This window comes from Microplitis demolitor, chromosome 7 (genome assembly GCF_026212275.2).
Source record: "Microplitis demolitor isolate Queensland-Clemson2020A chromosome 7, iyMicDemo2.1a, whole genome shotgun sequence".
NCBI lineage: Eukaryota > Metazoa > Arthropoda > Insecta > Hymenoptera > Braconidae > Microplitis > Microplitis demolitor.
Genome location: NC_068551.1, coordinates 21,703,153 through 21,721,827, shown reverse-complemented (window position 1 = coordinate 21,721,827; position 18,675 = coordinate 21,703,153). Strand labels below are relative to the sequence as shown.

General features: G+C 28.3%; 5 protein-coding genes across 8 annotated transcripts; 2 read left to right on the top strand and 3 right to left on the bottom strand.

Moving 5' to 3' along the window:
• Positions 1–246: 246 nt before the first annotated feature.
• LOC103569498 (WD repeat-containing protein 89) lies at positions 247–2,563 on the bottom strand. Its single transcript, XM_008546827.2, has 7 exons — positions 1,977–2,563; positions 1,680–1,906; positions 1,287–1,621; positions 1,090–1,218; positions 927–1,021; positions 589–691; positions 247–509 (listed from the first exon to the last, which is right to left on the bottom strand). The coding sequence occupies exons 1-7, from the start codon at positions 2,141–2,143 to the stop codon at positions 339–341; spliced, it is 1,227 nt and encodes a 408-aa protein (XP_008545049.1). The 5' UTR covers positions 2,144–2,563; the 3' UTR covers positions 247–338.
• Positions 2,564–2,883: 320 nt separating this feature from the next.
• LOC103569499 (centrosomal protein of 152 kDa) lies at positions 2,884–8,225 on the top strand. Its single transcript, XM_008546828.3, has 5 exons — positions 2,884–3,404; positions 3,546–4,721; positions 4,948–5,187; positions 5,262–7,679; positions 7,752–8,225. Exons 1-5 carry the CDS (start codon positions 3,264–3,266, stop codon positions 7,965–7,967), a joined length of 4,191 nt encoding a protein of 1,396 aa, XP_008545050.1. The 5' UTR covers positions 2,884–3,263; the 3' UTR covers positions 7,968–8,225.
• Positions 8,226–10,057: 1,832 nt separating this feature from the next.
• Positions 10,058–13,482, top strand: LOC103569500 (BTB/POZ domain-containing protein KCTD5). Of its 2 annotated transcripts, XM_008546830.3 has the most exons (4): positions 10,058–10,316; positions 10,492–10,788; positions 11,442–11,570; positions 12,656–13,482. In XM_008546830.3, the coding sequence occupies exons 1-4, from the start codon at positions 10,125–10,127 to the stop codon at positions 12,683–12,685; spliced, it is 648 nt and encodes a 215-aa protein (XP_008545052.1). In that variant the 5' UTR covers positions 10,058–10,124; the 3' UTR covers positions 12,686–13,482. The 2 variants fall into 2 exon arrangements, with proteins under 2 accessions (XP_008545052.1, XP_008545051.1); XM_008546829.2 differs by lacking the exon at positions 12,656–13,482 and having other exon boundaries at positions 11,442–11,843.
• Positions 13,483–14,765: 1,283 nt separating this feature from the next.
• Positions 14,766–16,034, bottom strand: LOC103569501 (ragulator complex protein LAMTOR2 homolog). 2 transcript variants are annotated; one of them, XM_053740600.1, is made up of 4 exons: positions 15,791–16,034; positions 15,543–15,671; positions 15,317–15,479; positions 14,766–15,063 (listed from the first exon to the last, which is right to left on the bottom strand). In XM_053740600.1, the coding sequence occupies exons 2-4, from the start codon at positions 15,608–15,610 to the stop codon at positions 14,914–14,916; spliced, it is 381 nt and encodes a 126-aa protein (XP_053596575.1). In that variant the 5' UTR covers positions 15,611–15,671; positions 15,791–16,034; the 3' UTR covers positions 14,766–14,913. The 2 variants fall into 2 exon arrangements, with proteins under 2 accessions (XP_053596575.1, XP_008545054.1); XM_008546832.2 differs by having other exon boundaries at positions 15,543–16,033.
• Positions 16,035–16,347: 313 nt separating this feature from the next.
• Positions 16,348–18,503, bottom strand: LOC103569502 (D-aminoacyl-tRNA deacylase 1). Of its 2 annotated transcripts, XM_008546833.3 has the most exons (4): positions 18,170–18,479; positions 17,958–18,048; positions 17,633–17,868; positions 16,348–16,721 (listed from the first exon to the last, which is right to left on the bottom strand). In XM_008546833.3, the coding sequence occupies exons 1-4, from the start codon at positions 18,210–18,212 to the stop codon at positions 16,615–16,617; spliced, it is 477 nt and encodes a 158-aa protein (XP_008545055.1). In that variant the 5' UTR covers positions 18,213–18,479; the 3' UTR covers positions 16,348–16,614. The 2 variants fall into 2 exon arrangements, with proteins under 2 accessions (XP_008545055.1, XP_014297222.1); XM_014441736.2 differs by lacking the exons at positions 16,348–16,721; positions 17,633–17,868 and having other exon boundaries at positions 17,954–18,048; positions 18,170–18,503.
• Between the last annotated feature and the right edge of the window lie 172 nt (positions 18,504–18,675).

Here is an 18,675-nt window from a genome sequence, read left to right as displayed (position 1 = left end):
TTTCTTATAAAATAATTAAAATTTTAAAAATCATTTCCTGCATTCAAAAAAAATGCTCAGAGAAATTTACATTCCTAAATTATTTTAAAAAGACATTATATGTTTTTTATTATATATATATATCATTCACTAATTCATCGATGATTAAGTAGCTGCCTCAAAAAAAAAAAGGAAGGATATAAAATAAATATAATATTTATTATAAATGTAAATAAAACTGTTATTGTAATAAAAATAAAGATAATACACAAATTAATGAATTTATTATTAAATATATAAAGATCCACTTACTCTATGGAATATAAAAAATTGTACAAATTTAATGGCAATTTAAAAATTTATATTTTGTTGTGTAATTCGTACGGCTTGGTCCTGTGCTTGTCGCGGGCTTTGCCGTTTGATTTGGCGACAGACTTGCGATCTGAGTGTCGCGGGATCAAGAGTGACTCGGGACTAGGCTTCCATACGTTCAAAATACTGCTCTCGCCTCCGGTTACCAAACAACCGCTCTAAGAAAATTAAATCAAGTTTAATATATTAGCTTATAAAGTACTAATTATCTATCAGATTTTTGTTGTCATTTGGTACCTTGGTGTGCAGCCAGCTGTCGCGGACGATTTGTTTGTTTCCTATGAAATCATAACACACTTCTAATCCATCGTCATTTACCATAAGTCCGGAGAAATTCTCTCTGTAAAAATATTCATTACATTTACTAGTATTTTTAAAAAATATTAAAATCAATTTTTTCACGATCAAGACTTAAATTTATTGACTGCACCAGAATCTTTAAATTTTCAGGCAAATTTTTTTGAAAAATCTACTTTTCATCTACGACAGTTTTTATTCCCGCCAATTACTACGACAGCTCAGTTAGTTTAATTCTAAAAGTTGATAAATTAAATAATTTCATAAATTATAATTACCCTTTGATTGAACTTAAACCGGTTAATAAAAATGGATTTTCTATTGAATCAGCTTTGTGCATATTAACAAGGTAACAAACATCTGGATCTTCATTCTGAAATCATCAGTATAATAGAATAGAAATTAATAATTCATGATTTATAATTTGTAAAAAAAATTTACCAAAAAATTAGCGATACAGCTGCGATCATATTTAACAAAAGGCGACGCATCTTCACATTTCCACATCTGTAGGGAATGAGTATGAGTTGTACACCAGAGGTTACCGTCATCTAGCCACCCTACCCTGTCCTGAAACAAAATTTTAAATTAATCATCAACGCAACACTAAAATAAATTTGTAAGAATAAAAATCTTACCACGGAGGACTCAGTATTGAGCGAATAATTGAGCGCAGAGTCTTCGGTAGTTTGGGTTAAATCGAAAACATTTATTAGCCCGTCGGTACTTCCTGAAGCGAGGACGTCTTCTTTGACGGAATGGAAAGCCAAGGAGGTGACGTCGTCCATGTGAGACTCCCAGTAGCCACCGAGTAAATTATTCCTGCTGTCAAACTTTGAATTGTTGTATCTGATGTCCCAGAAGAGGATGAATGCGTCTCCGCCGATGTGTTCAGTACCAGCAGCGACGAGCCTGTCGTCACAGCTGATGTCGAAACTTGCTAACGGTTTCAATTTTCCCTCTGATGAATTATCTGCGTAGATAATTTATGTCAGTTGTTGAAAATTTAAAAAGGAGTTAGAAGTTGATACCTTTTAGTTCAGCGACAGTTTTTCCTTTGGCTCTTAAATCACATGCAGAAATGCTTCCATGTTTGGTAGCAGTGTAAAGAATATTTTTCGAACTATGGCAAAATTTAGCGCCGACAATTGGCGATGTGTTATGATCTAGTGTTATCATTTTTGATAACTGCTCGCCGACATTGTAAACAACGCACGTGTAATCGGACAGCGCGGCGCAAATGCGGAATTCAGGTTCACTGGAATTTATTATTCGTTAAATATATAAATATATACGAAATTTAAATGAATATTTAAAAAGTAAATTACCTCTGAGTGCCACAAATGCCAAGTATGTAATTATCTTCTGTAGAAACGGCGTCTTCCATTGACAATATCATCTCACATCTGTTGATACTTTTACTGGAAATTGAATTTTCGAGGGCCCCAGTGTTATCACCCTCCTTTTTCCTCGAGTTTTCAATTATTTTCGGCATTATTAACTTCTACTAATCATAACACTGTACGTTAATTATTTGCAATAAATAAATCAAAACTTAATTTTGTTATCAACCAAAAGGCGCTCTGTTGCGAAATAAATTTAGTGTATGTATATTTATTTAGGTTAACATTCGAATGACCGGGAGGGAGTTAAAGCGCGGATTTTAAGGCGGTTTTCATGTATTGCCGCGAATACTTGTCAATATTCGCTTTCGTTGTTAGATAAGTAACAAACAGTGAGAAAAAAAAAGATATTCTTTTATCCTACTTCAATTAATACCGCGACTTTCAAAATCAATTGTAATTTTGTACAGTTTGTTGATGCAGAAATTACTGAATGTTCAACAATTAACTGTCAGGTGGACTAAATGCAGTGGTTTGAGTGCTGGGATTCGAATTCAAACTCTCTTCAAACATGGGCTCGATTCCGACTTCTGTCAGAAGAATTTACGTCACTTACATAATTTTCTGAAGTGAACTAATTATTATTATTATTTTTTAATTATTAATTAGGTTCTTATTAAAATAAATGACATTTTCAATCCTGTAGATGACAGCAAAGATATCCGTATAAAAATCAAATTCAACAGTAGCGCCAACAATTTAAATCTCAACTAAATTTGATGGGGTTGTCATCAAACCAACACACATATTCCCGCGCTCCTTCATTTTAACAACAACCAACATCACCAACACGCCTTTCTACTACACCACCAACACCAATATTGTATAAACATATATATGTATATATATATATATATATATATATCTATATGTGCCTATAGGTATAATATGCTGCTCATTTGACTTTTCAAAGATTGTTTACAAGCAATCGCCAATACAGAGCATAAGCATTACAATATAAATAATTTATAAAATAAAAATATTAGACTGGTTAACCATAAGATTAATCCAAATAATAATAAATAATAAAAGTGTTGTGTGATAAAATGTACTAAGCGTCTCTTTCAATGTCCTGCTGGCGCTGGATTGATTGCTATAACGCTTATAACGACAGTCATTTGGCAAGCCACTTGTTGCGTCTAGGTTATGGTGTCATAAACAATTGTTATCATGGTGATAAAATTAACAATAAATTGATTATTAGTAATCATAATGCAAGATCGTGTTGTTGGAGGCATGGAGGCTCCTGGTATGAGCCTCTTCCAGGGCTCCGATAGCATTAAAATAAGTACTATTGTACACAGGCAAGAGGAGGATGAGGAACAGGAGGATTTGAAGCGACGTAATGAAGAGGTAACATGATATGTATTGATGTATAGATGCACAGTTATCATTTTTTTTATACCAATTTGATATATTAGTAAATAGAATTTTTTACCCGCGACATTCAATACCCCAGAGATTTTTAATTTTCGTTTTGGTTTTATTTTCTAGATCAAAGATATTTTGACAAATGCCTTTGAAGATTTGGACGAGGATGATGAAGTGAGCTCGGTTAACAGCAGCAATTTTCATGATACCCGAGATGCAGACCCAGATGTCAGCAATAGCCTAGTAAATAACTGCTCAAAAAGTCAAATAATTAACAATGACAAGGCAGCGCCTACACTGTCGCAATATCAAAAAGACTTTGGCATCTATACGTCCGAGGGGAAAACTAATTATGCCATGAGTACTCCATATTATACTGGTAAAACGAACTCCGATATGCAGCGCGAGTTTGATATCTATGGGCAATTAGGGACACCGCGTACGAGTAATAGAGACAACAACTCGTTAAATTCTATAGCTGAAAGTCCGTATGAGTTGCCACGACCACCGAGTCTCACGAATCCAATGACATTTCCGAATGATTTGAGAGCGCAAATAAATGATGGGTACACTTTACTAGACAATTATCCATCAAATTACGAAACTCCGTCTAATCATTTCGATACACAGAATGCTAAATACTCAAACAATGGATACATCGAGCCTTACGACAATAATAGTCCGCTAGAAAAAATTAAAGAGGTTGGCAGTGGTGAAAATGACGTTGGCTCTGATCATTACAATCATTGCTACAAAGTCAGTCCCAATGGACGACCGGTTATTAGTAATGACACAAACGCTTACAAAACTGCTGAGTACAATAGCAAAGAACAGCTAGAAGTACTTTATTCGGTGAGGATGCGCGAGATCCAGCGGCTGACTGAGGAATTACAGCAGCTGCAGCTGGAAAAGGAGGAAGAAAAAAATCAGCTCTCAAGGAAGCTGGCGTTAACTCAAGCTGAGGTCGAGAGATCAAATTTGTCGAGGAATCAGGCTCAGAACGCTCTGATTGACGCCAAGGCGGAAATCGCTCAACTTCAGGGACAGATAGACGGGTTTAAAGAAAAAATATCTGTTTTGGAGAAGACCAATAAAAATATGAGCGATGAATTGAAAGTCGCGAAGAATTCAGTTGTTGATTTGCAGCAGAAAATAGCTGTGTTGGAAAGAGTACAAAGTTTACAAGCTAATGATAAGACTCATGAAAAGTTTTTGAAACAGGCGCAAGAAAAACACAGTATTGAAATGAAAAATATGCAGACGCAGATTGATTTGCTCACTGATAAGCTTAATGAGAAGGTATTTTTTATTTATATTTTATTTAAATATTTTTATTGACTAACTATAAATTAGTATTTAAATTATTTCGTTAACAAGCCGCCTAAAATGGATTTAACGCAAGACATATCGGCAAGTTTAATTGTTTAGTTTCACTGGAATTACAATTTTTTATATTCACGACTAAGTATTTGATTTTAATTCGTTTGTTTTTTTTTTAATAATTATTAGTTATTATTTTTATTAGGAGTCAATGTACGTGAGTTTAGAGCATAAGTTAGCGGAAGTAAGACGAGCGCATGAAACATTGATGGTTGAAAAAGGCGACACGATGAATCGACTGTCAAAGGCATTGGAAGAAAGTCAAATTCAATGTCGTAATCTCATGGCAACTAATAATGCTCAGGAAATTATGCAGTTGGAAAATCGTGTTAAAATATTGACCCAGGAAAAAGAAGAAGTCCTGAAGACAGTTCAAGAATTAAAAGTAAATATTTAAAAAATTATTAAATTAATTAATTAATTAACTACTTATTTATTTTAATTATAAATAATTTACAGCATAAATTAGACGTAGCTAAAAGTGATGCCCTGCAATATGATTCACTGTTGACGTCAACGATGGAAGAAGAATCGGATTCTATTAGGCAAATGAAGCTCGGTGAGCTGCATAATAAATCAAGAAACAAATCGGGCGAAGATATCACGAATAAATTACGGGGTGAATTACAGAGATGTATCGCTGGTCAAGCAATAAAACGTAAGGAGATAACGCGACTGGAGAATACATTAGCTCAGAAGGACAAAGAGCTTGAGAAGGCTTATTCACGAGCCGATACTTGCCAACAAGAGGCCGCCCGTTATGCAAAGCGTGTCAATGAACTCGAGCATGAGCTTAATTCTTTTATCAGTGATCACTCGATAAAAGCGACAAATCAAATTAAAAAATTAACAGAACACCTGACTGAAGTGAGGGAACAGAATGCGACGTTGATGCATGAAAAAACTAGACTGCAGGAAAAATTAGAGGAAACTTTAGCAAATCAAGAGGAAACCATTCGTAAAATTCAGCATGAGACTATGGCGCAGCAGGAGAAAGAAATAATTGGTGAGTTTAATAAAGAGTACCTGGAAATTCATGACAAGGCCGTTGAACGTGCTCGTCAAGAAGCGCATCTGGAAATAGTGCAATTAACCGTGCAATTAGAGCAAACACAAAGAGAACTTGATCGCGTTAAGGAATTGTACATAGAAGTTTGCGGGACAAAAGAACAGTTGATAAATGACCATAAGGAGGAAATTAAAACGTTGAAAGAGACTTATACCAATTTAGAGATGCAGAAACAGGAGATCGATTATGTTAAACTGGAGCTTGAATCGCAAATTAAAATTACCCAGCGATTGACTCACGAGTGTGAGTCTTATAAAAAAAAAATAATTGAATTAGAGAAGGATTTGAGTTATGAACGCAAGAAGAAAGTTGAGTATGCGCGAAAAATTCATGAGGAAATTGAGCGAGCTAAAGAAGAAGCACTTGCTGAGCTTCGCAATGCTTATCCTGAACGACAAATCAGTATTCTGTTACCTGACCATTGCTCTGAACATTCAGATAAAATAGCCCAGCTGGAAAGTGACTGCAAACGTCTTGAAGAGAAGCTGTCGAGTGCCGTCAAGGATCAAGAAAAAATGACTGAACTTGAGAGAAATTTAGATGAAGCGAAAATAAAAATAGCACAGATGGAAATTTCTCATGAAACGATGAAGAGAAAATATAGTAATATCGTTAATGAAAGAAATGATTTATTGGTGAAGTTGTCGAGACGTGAGCATCAGTTGTCTGACTCAAAACACAGTAGTGAGACCAAGGAAGCTCATCAAGCAAATTTGTCTGCTAAAATAAATTTAGAAAATGATACGTTGAAAAATTTGTGTGAAAATTTACTGAAGGATAAGATTGAATATCAGACGAGGATCGGCGAGCTGGAAAACCAATTGACGGAATGCAAGAATAAGATTGCGTATTATGAAAATAATGTAAGTAGGTCACATGATAGTTTATCGAATACGCGAAATGACTTGGAGAAGGAATTGAATCAGTACAAAGAACTGGTGAGGAAGCTTACTGACCAGTTGAATAGCAGCAAAAATGGCCGTAGAGATGATATGGATGAACAGAAAGTAAAACAGCTGGAACTTGAACTCAAAGAAAAGGAAGCACAGCTTCAACGGCTGAAAGATTTAGAAAAAATAAAAGATGAGAGAGATAGTTTGATAACAAAATTGAAAAATCAAGCTAAACAGTTTGAAGAGTATGTTAAAAATCAAAAACAAGTTTCTGCGGAATTAAATTTGTCACCACGGAGTACTATTGAAGCCAATGATCTTCAGAGGATGCGTGAGATGTCTATTAAAACAGTGCGCGAAGAAATGGAACAAAAGGTCGCCGAAGAGCTGAGAATAATCGAGGACCAACATCGTGCTAAAGAAAAAACTATCGAAGATCGATATAAAAATATCCTGTCGGAATTGAATCTCAAGTATGCGGAAAAGACTAAAGAACTGGAAGCCATGAGCGAAGCCATGCTGACGGAAAAAATAAAACTGCAGTCGTCTTTCAAAGCTCAAGAACAAATCGTAACTCAGATGATTGAACAAAAAATTACTGAGTACAAACAAGAATTGTTGACCCGTAAAATTACCATTGAAAATTTACAAGTTCAGTTGAGACAGAAAGAGATTGATATTGAAGAAGTTAAAAACGTTATGGCGCAAGTTATGCCTGCCTGGGCTGCAGAAAATCAAACGATGAAGGAAAATGAAGCTAAGATGCAAGAAGAAATTAAAAAATTAAAAGAAATGGAGGGTAAATTTAATGATGAGATTAATAGATTAAAACAAAAAGAAAAAGAAATGAAAAACAGTATTGACACATTGAAACATAAGTATCAATCAGCTAAAACTACTGCCAATAATTATAAGGTAATTAGTTTAAAAATTAAGTTATTTATTTAAATTAATTTTATTTATTTTTTTTTTATTTATTGTTTTTAGGAGTACGCGGAACAAAAGGAAAAATTTTTAATGGGAGAGTGTAAACGAATTGAAGATGGTTACAAAAAAGCTATAAATCAAGTGCAACAAAATGTTGATGAAATCGTTAGTACTCAGGAGTTACAGATGAAAGAAAAATTAAAAGAACTTGAAAGTCAGTATGAAGAAAAGTTGCGGCAAACGCGGCACAAAATTAAGTACAAAGATAAACGTTGAGGTATAAAATATTAATTATATCTATATGTATGTATATATATAAAAATATACATACATATACATATATATAAATAATATAGGTACGCAATACTAGATCTGTTTCCAGTGAATGCCTTTTTTCTCGATTTAGAAGAGGCTAGTTATTTTTTAATACAAAGCACTTTATCGTACAACAATTATCTAAATATTATTATTATTATTATTATATATATTACAATTTTAAATATTAGAACAATTAAGAACGAACAAAAAATAATTCTAAAATACTCTTGCAAATATATATTGGTTTATTAATAGTTATAATTAATTATAAAAATCAAAGTAATTATTTTTAAAAAAATTGTATATAGAAAAAAATATTACAATTTTATTAGAGTCGTTAAATGTTTTTAAAATTCAATGACAAGTTTTTTTATTATACATCGTGGTTGATATTTAAACAAAAAACAAATTTATGGGAACAATGAAAAAAAAATTTTAGTGTATGGTGACCACGTTTTTTTTTTTTTTTTTTTTTAAATCGTTTGTTCTTATTTTAATGTATAAATCAATCGATGCTTGCCAAACTTAAATTTTTTTTATATTAATTTTTATTAGTAATGATAATATAATATAAATGAACATAATTATATAATTTTAATGCGTAAACATGACAAGACGTAAATATAGTAGTATTAGTAGACATACAAAATATCAAAATTAATTTTACAAATGAACAAAAAATAAATTTATAAATTACAATGTACAGTATTGTGCCGGAATCTCTACATTTTGCAGTAAAAAATAATATAAAACATTGCATAGTAATTAGTGAACAAAAAAACAATATATAATTAAGAGATAGAATAAATAAAATAATTGTAAGAATAATTATAAGAACTAACAATTGTATAAAGTTTATGATAATAATTTTTTTTATTCTTCTAAATGTAATTTCAGTACAATGTGCGAGTATAAGCAGCCATACGGTAAAAAAGAAAAGTTAATAAAAAATATAATATATAGTAGAGGCAGGACTGATAGAATACATTATACTTATATTATTATTAATAATTAAAATAATTATTTTACTTTATGTCACATTAAAATTTTTTTATACTCCATTTGTCATAAACATAAATCGAATCTCGTGTTTTTAGTATACCAATAAATCATTAACTATAAATAAAAAAAAAATTATAAACTCTATAAAATTAAAAATATTCAAATATTTAAAAATACATTTTAAATCATCACTAGATAGAGTATTATTAATTATTAATTAGTCATGTATTTTTGTAACTAAAATATTAATTAATTTATTTTTTGTAATACAAATTTTATGTGACATTAAATTGTGTTTTCTTTTTAATTTCTATCCTTATTAATTTTAAATTAAAGTAAATTTATATTTCTTATTTTCATATTTTTAAATAATATTAATAAGACAATTAAAACTTTATAAATTTTTGATTATTTCAAATGTTTAAATTCTTAATCTTCATAAAAATTCATACGTTTTAAACTAAGCGCCTGTAGTTGACGGCAACTTTTTAAATTTTAGACTAAATAAATAAAATGAAAGTAAGTTAATTTTAAAAAATGGGCAACTACGTAATTTAAAAATAAGCGCGCGCATTTTTTTAAATTTCATTGTTTAATTTATTTATTTATTCAAAGTTTATAAATTGTCTTGTCTGCTACATTCACACTCAAGTTTTAAAAATCTGCATATTTTCAAATATTTTGAATAAATGTCTCATAGTCAACCCCCTTATTTTCTGTTATAATAATTTAATAGATTCAAACTGACAATTTATCTAATCAATAAAAACATCAAATATTTATCTGTTGTGAATTAATTTCATAACTAAAAAGTCTGGATACTGATTGCAATTAGATCTAGTTTTGATACTTTACCCAATTAATATTTTTGTTGAAAGATCATTAACTTTTTTTATCTATACAGGTAAAAGTATCGATATGAGTTGAGTTTCAAGTTACAAATCGATTGTAAAACTAATCGATATATAAAATATATAAAACGATATATGGTACAGCATATTGTAAGGTCGTATTTTTTTTTTTTTTTTTTTTGTAAATGTGTGCGCTGTGTGTGTACTTATTGTTAGTCGAGAGTGCAGAGTGTTGTCGTTTATCAAGTAGTTAAATGCCAAAATGGCGGACTTCAATGATATAAATTCTCACAGTATGACAGAAAATAATATATCCAAACGTTGTAATAATCAATGGGTGCGTTTAAATGTCGGTGGAACGTATTTTTTGACAGCTAAAACAACATTAGCACGAGATCCAAATTCGTTTCTATATAGACTATGTCAAGAGGACTCCGACCTTATTTCCGACCGGGTTAGTTTATATACATATTTATTTACTACCCGCGTAATTTTAAAATAAACATAATTTATCGTAAATCCTATTTATGAAATTGTTATTATTAATAAACTTTATTATTATTACTATTATTATTATTATTATTATTATTATTGAAACTAATAATTAAAATTTTTGTGTCAACTTCCAGGATGAAACGGGAGCTTATCTGATAGACCGCGATCCCACGTACTTCAGTCCGGTCTTAAATTACCTTCGTCATGGAAAATTAGTTATAAATAAAGATCTCACTGAGGAAGGTGTACTCGAAGAGGCTGAATTTTATAATATTACTGAATTGATAAGACTTGTCAATGAAAGAATAAGTATAAGAGACACACGACCAACTCGTGATTCTAAAAAACATGTCTATCGAGTACTACAGTGCCATGAAGATGAAATTACACAAATGGTATCGACGATGTCCGATGGGTGGAAATTTGAACAGGTATTTTTTATAATTACATTTTATAATTAAGGTAAAAGATCTAGTACTCAATCAGAGAACTAGTACCCATTCACTCATGTATTTGCGTATTTATACTTACTAAATGCATATACAAATACATGGAGTGATCGGGTACTTGGTCCCTTATCTTATCTAAAAAAAAAAGAAAATTCTTATAGGGTAGAGATACCATTTAGGGCCATTTTAGGTGCCTGAAAAATTTAAATAAATTAATTTATAAAAGACGCAATGACAATTTTTAAAATGTGTACAGAGAATAAAAATTTCATTTAATACTTTTTCATAAATTAAAATAAAGTATTAAATATAAAAAAATGGAGCAGTGGCAACAAATGGTACTTCTACTATAAAATGATTAATGCCTTGCTAAAATAGTTTTTTTAAATCTAGTAAATTATGAGCAAAAAATCAAAGCATTAACTACTGACTGTACTAAAAATTGAATTACTTTTATTTATTTATTTACCCCTGCATTTTTTAAAATCATCGTTACCGTTTTATTTTATAAAAAAAAAAAAAAAAAAAATTTGTAGCAAATGGTTTTACAAATTACTTCTCTTAATTTACGATAATAAAGATAATTAATTAAATTTAATAGAAATCTAACTGATGTTATTTAAATTATTTTATAGCTTATTAATATTGGATCGCAATACAATTATGGGAATGAAGATCACGCTGAATTTTTGTGTGTCGTAAGTCGTGAATATGGACCGAGTCAATTGACAAGTAAAGAGCAGGAATCCACCGATCGTGTAAAGGTACCGTCTTATTCCCATTCTGCTCACGCCAGCCGAAATAGTCGTGATTAGCGCGTTATTTAAATTTTTTACTCATTATATTTTATCATTACTATTATTATTATTATATTATTACAATTATTATTATTATGATTATTATTGTTGTTGTAGTTATCTTAATTACTATTATGATTAATGTTATACGTACATTTTATTAATTAATTTAATTATAATTATTTTTTAAACGCCGACGTAACAACCGATGATCTTAAAAATTTTTAGTAACTACCATTAAAATACTCCAGTATTATATTTTATTTATTTAAATTAAATTAAAGTCAATCAAAAGATATTAATTTATGTATTTTCTTTTGTGTTTTTATTTTTATTATTTATTTATTTTTTTTTTTAATAATACAAAATGTTTCGTTAAGAATCATTTAGTTTTTAGTGTGTATACTAATTTAATATAAAATTTATTTATGAATAGACCTGCATGAGCATGTCCCGTTTATTATTTTGTGTGTTAATTTTTTAAATGATTATTTATTATTAAAATAATTGTTATTATTGTACAGCATGCTTTTTATTTAAGTAAATAAAGAATTATTTGTCTTTTTATTGGTTTGGTTACTTTCTATCCTTTATCCAGCATGATTTTAATATTTTGCATGGTTCATTTTTTATCATGGGTTTATTTATTTATCAGGGTAAAGCTTTTATTGTTATTTTTATAAACTAAGTGAAGTGTAAATAAATAAATACAGCAGATAAAAATATTTGTGTTTAAAATTGTTGTATTTAAAGGTGAGTAATTTGTGATTGTTATTAATTTTTTAAACATAATGGTTTTTTATTAACAAAGGGTCTCAGTTTCTAGTTTTAATGCTTCAGATCTAGTTACGTCGGTAGATTAGTCCATTTTAAATATTTTTTAGTTAAAAAAAATTTTATTACTTATTTAATATTTTTAGTCATCTAATTGTTTAAATAAATAATTAATTATTTATTTAAAAAATAAGTAGTAGAGTTTTTGTGACGTGTGTTTAATATTTATATAAAAAGTATATTTATTTAAATTAATTAAAAATATAATTAATTTTTAGGTGTTGCAGCAAAAGGGTTCACGAATGTAATCATTACATACTTTGATTTCTTCCTCTGCCCAGTCTACTATTATTTCTAATATTACATTTAATTAAATTAAATTAATTAATTATTTTATCCGCTAATATATATATTTTTAGCGATACATCTATCTAGTAATGCGAAGACTGTTTTATGTTTTTCTTGTGATTAATTTTATTTACAATTAATAATTGTTAATCAATTATTTTTCTCGTTATTTATTTTTTATTATCTATATATTAATATTAATTAAATAAAAAAAAAGAACAAAAATAAAAAAAAAAACAATACGAGATAAATTTAAAAATATAAAAAAATCTTTGTCATTTAAAAATTAGTAACAAGGACAATATCGATTTACACGAGTTAATAGAATGTAAATTTATACAAGCGTAATCGTGACTATCTATTATAATTAAAATAAATATAAAACATTATAATTGGAAACATTGACATTTTACGATAGTTATTAAGGATTAGAATTTTGTACTAAATTATTGTAAAGAAAAAAAAAGTTAAGGGAAAACAAATAAGATTTTTTTTTTATTTATAAAATAAATTAAACCACTAGCGCACTGCCGCCGTTTGAGAAATAAATATAAATAAAATACGATGCAAAAACATAAAATTGAAACTTTTATAACACGATATAAAATATTATAAATTATTAAAATATATAATCAACAATGGCAATTATAATATTAAATCAAACATGATATATTAATATTTATATATATATATACATGTAAATATATTGAAAGAAATAAAAATTTCATAAAACAGTTTCTATAAGAGGACCAAACTCTCATTACATTTAAATTAAAACTCATTAATAAAAAAAATAAACATTAAAATTCTAATACCTTTACCTCGATTTGTTAAATATTAAATTAAATAATATTTTTAAAAATGTTTTTGCAAATAGTTCTCAATCGTATTTCTTATTAAAAAAAAGTAAATTAATAAATACTCAATTATTGTGATAAATGATATAAATTTTTCAATTATCACAAACAACTGGCCTATAAAAAAAGAAAAATAAATTTCACATTTTACACTTAAGTCATAAGCAAAAAACAAATATTAAATTATGTTTAATTATTAAATAAATATATATATATATATATAAATAAATGTTAGATCATTATCAAAAAGATAAACGAAAAAAAAAAATAAATAAAGGTGCTTTATAAATACACGTTATTATACACTTAGTTAATGAAATAATTAGTGCAATAATCTGGTATTTCATTAAATAATTATCATAAATATTCTTCATTGTCATTTATTTATTATAAAGAGTTAGCTCAGTAATTTAAAAAAACTAAATAAATTATTAAGTATTGGCTTTATAAACAGTAAATATCAATTACAATTATTAATATAGACAATTAAATAAATTAAAATAAATACTCGTCGTAGAAATGTCATTTTGAATTTTTATGAAAGAAATATTTGTACTTTCATAAAGACATTTATTATTTAAATAAAACCACTTGTCAAATTATTAAATGTCATATTGTGAAATTAAATATTAGATGTGAAATTTGTATTTGAATATATATATACCCACATATAAAAAAAAAGATTAATGTATGGATTTTAATACAAAAAATTTTTACATAATTTATTACGAGTTAAAAGCCCGCACGATCAAAGACATTACAAAGATTTTATACCAGATTTAAATTTATAAAATGAAATAAATATTTAAAACAGGATATTTAATAAATAAAATAAAATATATATACTCTACTTATATGTTCATTGAAACTGCACAATTACTATTTAAATATTTACTAAGCTCTTTATATTTTTATTTAAACGTAAACTTTTTTTTATTGATATACATTTTACATAAAATATTTAAAATCCTTATGTTCATGTTGAAGTACTTAGTGCTTAAGAAATATCTGAGTTTATAACAAATGAAACATAATTTATAATTATTTATATAATTTAATTTAAATAATAAAGTATGTAATTATTAACAGTGTAAACTTTGTTTGTATGAGTTGTGATTTAATAAAGACTTTGTTGTACATCTTGAATTTAAACTTTAGTAATTTTATTACAAAATTTTAATTAATAAAAAACTTTTCATGTGAATATCATTTATTTATTTAATAATTAACATATTTTTTATATACAATTTTTGTTATAAAATATGTAAGAAAGTCATGAGTTATTATTGATTATTAAATATCATAATTAATTTTAAACAGTATTTTAAAATTTAAGGCATGCTTGCTATTGTTTTTAATGGCTGATCAAGATATTTAGCAAGAGCTTGTGCTTTTTCTCTCAGCAATCCAAAGCCAACATTTTCTCTTGCATAAAGACATAGTAATAAATTTGCTACTTCTGTTATTACAACTTTACCTTCCTGTAAAAATAACAAATACATTTATTATTTTTAAATTGTCATTAAAATAAACTGTTAATATGTAAAATAAAAAAAATTTCTTTAGATACATTTTAAATATTTTTTTTCGATCAGTATTTTGACGTCTCGGACAAAAACCTCAGTCTATATAATTTTTTTTTACATTGAGAAATTAGTGAGTGATATATTTTGACTGAGATGTAAAGAAGGGTCACCTACAAATTGCTAATTAATAAATTTATAAAATCTATACCTGACAATCCATTAAAACAAACTGTAACTCATCTTCTTTAAAAGCATTACGTCCATTTTTTTCATAAGCTGACCAAATATTACTCGTTATTGCAGCCGTTACTCTGGCATCTTTATCACCGTATCCACTGTAAGCCAAAAGACCACCATCTCTGCTAAGTAATCTGAAAAAAATAATCATCCCAGATTTTGAATCGTAAAAAGGAAATAAATAATTTAAAACTTACAAAGTGTTCTCAACACCACCAGTATTTGCCTGGCTCAGAACTTGCATCAAAGCTCTTGGTTTCAACATTTTTTATTATCAGTAAATCTTACTCAGGTTATAATCAAAATTACCATTTCACACTTACAGCTTGAAATATAAATTTAAATAGAATATAATTTTTCATAAGCGCTCATTTTTTAAATTTTTAAATTTACTTATTAATTATTTATTTAAAATTTATAAATAAATAAAAATAAAATGACTTATCTGTCATTTAGCACAAAGAAGGATATTTGTGACCTGTCAGTTCTCGGTATTAAAAAAAAAAAAATGAGTGTGAATGTAGCTGACAGTTGGGAATTTTTTAAATTTTTGAATAAATAAATAAAATGTAAGTCAAACTAAAATTTAAAAATTGCGTATTTAAATATTTAAAAAATTATTACGCGCATTTTTTTAAATTTCATAATTTTAATTGATGAATTTATTTATTTAAATTTATAAATTGTCTCATGTCTGCTACATTCACACTCATAAAATATATATATATTTTTACAGAGTACTTTGGTTATCATCCGCTCCCAATAGTTTTAGTTCTCCCTACTGTAGCGCCAGGTTTATTACTAGTTCCCTATATCTAGTTTTTCAGCAAAACTGCACCGACCCGTGACGTCAGACCATGTGACTAAATTTAAATTTAAAACTAATATCACATAAATTAATATTGTAAATTATATTATTTAAATTACTGTTGATATTTTTAAATTAAAATCATTCGTTAATTAAATAAGAATACATTTTTTTAAAAAGTAATTTATTGTATGACAGTAAACGCAACTGACAGCTCACAATTTTCATATTTTAAAATTAAAAAAGTATAAATATGATAAACTTTTAATGCATAACTTAAAATTATTTTTTTTAATTACATGTAATTTGTTAATGAGAGATAAAAAAAAATTGTATGGCGTCGGGGATTTTTTTTATTACAATTTAGGTAAAAAACAATTCGGTAAAAAATATTGTAAAATGTTAGATTTATAACAAGAATGTGTACTTAATAAAATAAACTGTTGAGTAACAAATAGTAATTATGTTGGTACAGATTCAACGTTATCTTTTATCGGAGATTCAATTTCTAGAGTCACGGGTCCATTATTTTCAATTTGAACATTCATCATAGCTCCGAATTTACCATCTGAATAAAATAAAATGATAAGTAATTTTAGTTTTCATGATACCAAAATCGAAACTTTAAGTTTCAGTGTCTCTACAGCCAGTCATAAAAAGATAACCTCAGCAGATTTGAATTACCGTAACATACGGTAGTGATACGACAAATTTGCCGCAGTTTATGGTATTTTACGGTGAATACTGTAAAATGCAGTAATTTGGGGTATTCTATACCGTAAGCATCGTCTGCTTTTTTTATTTTATTTTTTAAATTTTGACAATGCAATGCTTCACTCTATGGTAAAATGCCGTAATTTTACGATAAATGCCCGCCCTCTTGCTGTAAATTTACAGCAAAATATCGCGCGTTTATCATAGAATTCCGTATTTTACCGCAATTCTTCTGAATACCGTAAATCACGGTAATTACCATGGTTCGGATCCGCCAGTGAATTTTAGTCCAATGCCGCGAATGAATATTAGCAAACGCGTAAATTGTAAATGCCTTCAGTCAGCGGGCAGAAAAAAATTTGTTTCATCCCTAAGGAACAAACAAATAATTGTTCTGCCCGCTGACTGAAGGCTTTCGCAATTTAAACTCTGATACTTGTCATTTTTTAAATAGTAATTTCAGAGCATTAATTTTATTCACGTAAATGACAGTTCTGGCTGTGATTAAGTTTTATAAAAATTAGTCCCAATACTAAATAGTATTTAAAGTTTCCCCTTACGCTAATAGTTGATGGCACCATTGGTCTTAAATTAACTTGTTTCTGGCTGCTGACACTGAAACTTTGAGTTCCAATGCAGGTAATCATAAAAAATCTAGTATGTAATTCAGGATGAAAGACGATTTCAAACTGCGGGTGATGTCAGCTTTCACCCTGATTTGAAATCGTTGTTTCATCCCTTGTCTCACAATATACTATTAATTACCTTTAATTCGTTCAGGAGTGTATTTTTGTTTCAATTCACTCAAAAAATGTTTGTAAAATGACTCAGCTGCAGAAGTCGACATCGCACGATGGAAATCCAATTTATTTCCCTTCATAACATGGTAAAGTGTAAATTGACTGATACATAGAACTTCAAAATCTTTATCCATTACACTGGAAGCCCATCGTTTTCCAGTAGGGCCATCAAAAATTTTCAATTTTAATATTTTTTCAGCTCTAAGTTAAAAAAAGATATTAAATCAAATTTTATTGTTACCATAAGTTAGCCGGTGTTTACTAATTAATATTAATTAAAAATATCTTACATGTACTCGGCATCAGCAATCGTGTCATCAGATTTAATTCCAATTAATACACACAATCCATTACCGATGCTACTGATAATTTCTCCATTTACTGTTGAAAAATTACGAATTGATTGTTAATTAATTAAATAAATAAAAAGTAAATTTGAATATTTAATTTACTTAAGGCGCATGCGTCAAAAAGTAACCTGAAAGTAAATTAGAAAACTTACCTAAAACTGATGCTTTGGTCACGCGTTGAATCACAGCTTTCATTTTTAAACAATTTTAAAATCGATGAAAAGAGAAAAAATTATTAAGATTTGAATATTTTCGTTTGATTGATCAAACAGGTAGACACAAACCAACAACGGTTTCTTAAATGTTTACAAGCAGCGGTAAAAAAAAAAATAAACAATGAAAATAATGACAATTAGACAACTTTTTTTTTATTTGTTTTTGGTAATTCCCCAGCTGGCCTGAGAGAGCGCTTCCAAAAGGCCGGATCTGGAGCACATTCTCAGTGGGTATAGTATCAACAAAGACTCTAAGTTGTACGTTTTTACCAGCTTTCTTAGCAGGAGACCTGTTGCCCTGGCAAAAAGGTACCACTATGAAGTTGGCGCGGGAATTTAATATATTTTAATGAATGATTTACTAAAAAATTGCTCTTAAAATGCTCTTTCAGAATCCACAATTACTCCAGTCATAAAATTAAAATTTAATGAATTATTATCAA

Excerpts from the sequence above, each read along its gene's own strand:
- LOC103569498 (XM_008546827.2), bottom strand. The coding sequence starts at position 2,143 with ATGCCGAAAATAATTGAAAACTCGAGGAAAAAGGAGGGTGATAACACT. Across the intron at positions 1,907-1,976 it reads GGCATTTGTGGCACTCAGAG|TGAACCTGAATTCCGCATTT; the intron begins GTAATTTACTTT and ends AATAAATTCCAG. Across the intron at positions 1,622-1,679 it reads AACTGTCGCTGAACTAAAAG|ATAATTCATCAGAGGGAAAA; the intron begins GTATCAACTTCT and ends TTATCTACGCAG.
- LOC103569499 (XM_008546828.3), top strand. The coding sequence starts at position 3,264 with ATGCAAGATCGTGTTGTTGGAGGCATGGAGGCTCCTGGTATGAGCCTC. Across the intron at positions 3,405-3,545 it reads TGAAGCGACGTAATGAAGAG|ATCAAAGATATTTTGACAAA; the intron begins GTAACATGATAT and ends TTTATTTTCTAG. Across the intron at positions 7,680-7,751 it reads CTACTGCCAATAATTATAAG|GAGTACGCGGAACAAAAGGA; the intron begins GTAATTAGTTTA and ends TATTGTTTTTAG.
- LOC103569500 (XM_008546829.2), top strand. The coding sequence starts at position 10,125 with ATGGCGGACTTCAATGATATAAATTCTCACAGTATGACAGAAAATAAT. Across the intron at positions 10,317-10,491 it reads CCGACCTTATTTCCGACCGG|GATGAAACGGGAGCTTATCT; the intron begins GTTAGTTTATAT and ends GTCAACTTCCAG. Across the intron at positions 10,789-11,441 it reads ATGGGTGGAAATTTGAACAG|CTTATTAATATTGGATCGCA; the intron begins GTATTTTTTATA and ends ATTATTTTATAG.
- LOC103569501 (XM_053740600.1), bottom strand. The coding sequence starts at position 15,610 with ATGTTGAAACCAAGAGCTTTGATGCAAGTTCTGAGCCAGGCAAATACT. Across the intron at positions 15,480-15,542 it reads GGTGGTGTTGAGAACACTTT|ATTACTTAGCAGAGATGGTG; the intron begins GTAAGTTTTAAA and ends TATTTTTTTCAG. Across the intron at positions 15,064-15,316 it reads TTGTTTTAATGGATTGTCAG|GAAGGTAAAGTTGTAATAAC; the intron begins GTATAGATTTTA and ends TTATTTTTACAG.
- LOC103569502 (XM_008546833.3), bottom strand. The coding sequence starts at position 18,212 with ATGAAAGCTGTGATTCAACGCGTGACCAAAGCATCAGTTTTAG. Across the intron at positions 18,049-18,169 it reads GACCAAAGCATCAGTTTTAG|TAAATGGAGAAATTATCAGT; the intron begins GTAAGTTTTCTA and ends ATTTTTCAACAG. Across the intron at positions 16,722-17,632 it reads CACTCCTGAACGAATTAAAG|ATGGTAAATTCGGAGCTATG; the intron begins GTAATTAATAGT and ends TATTTTATTCAG.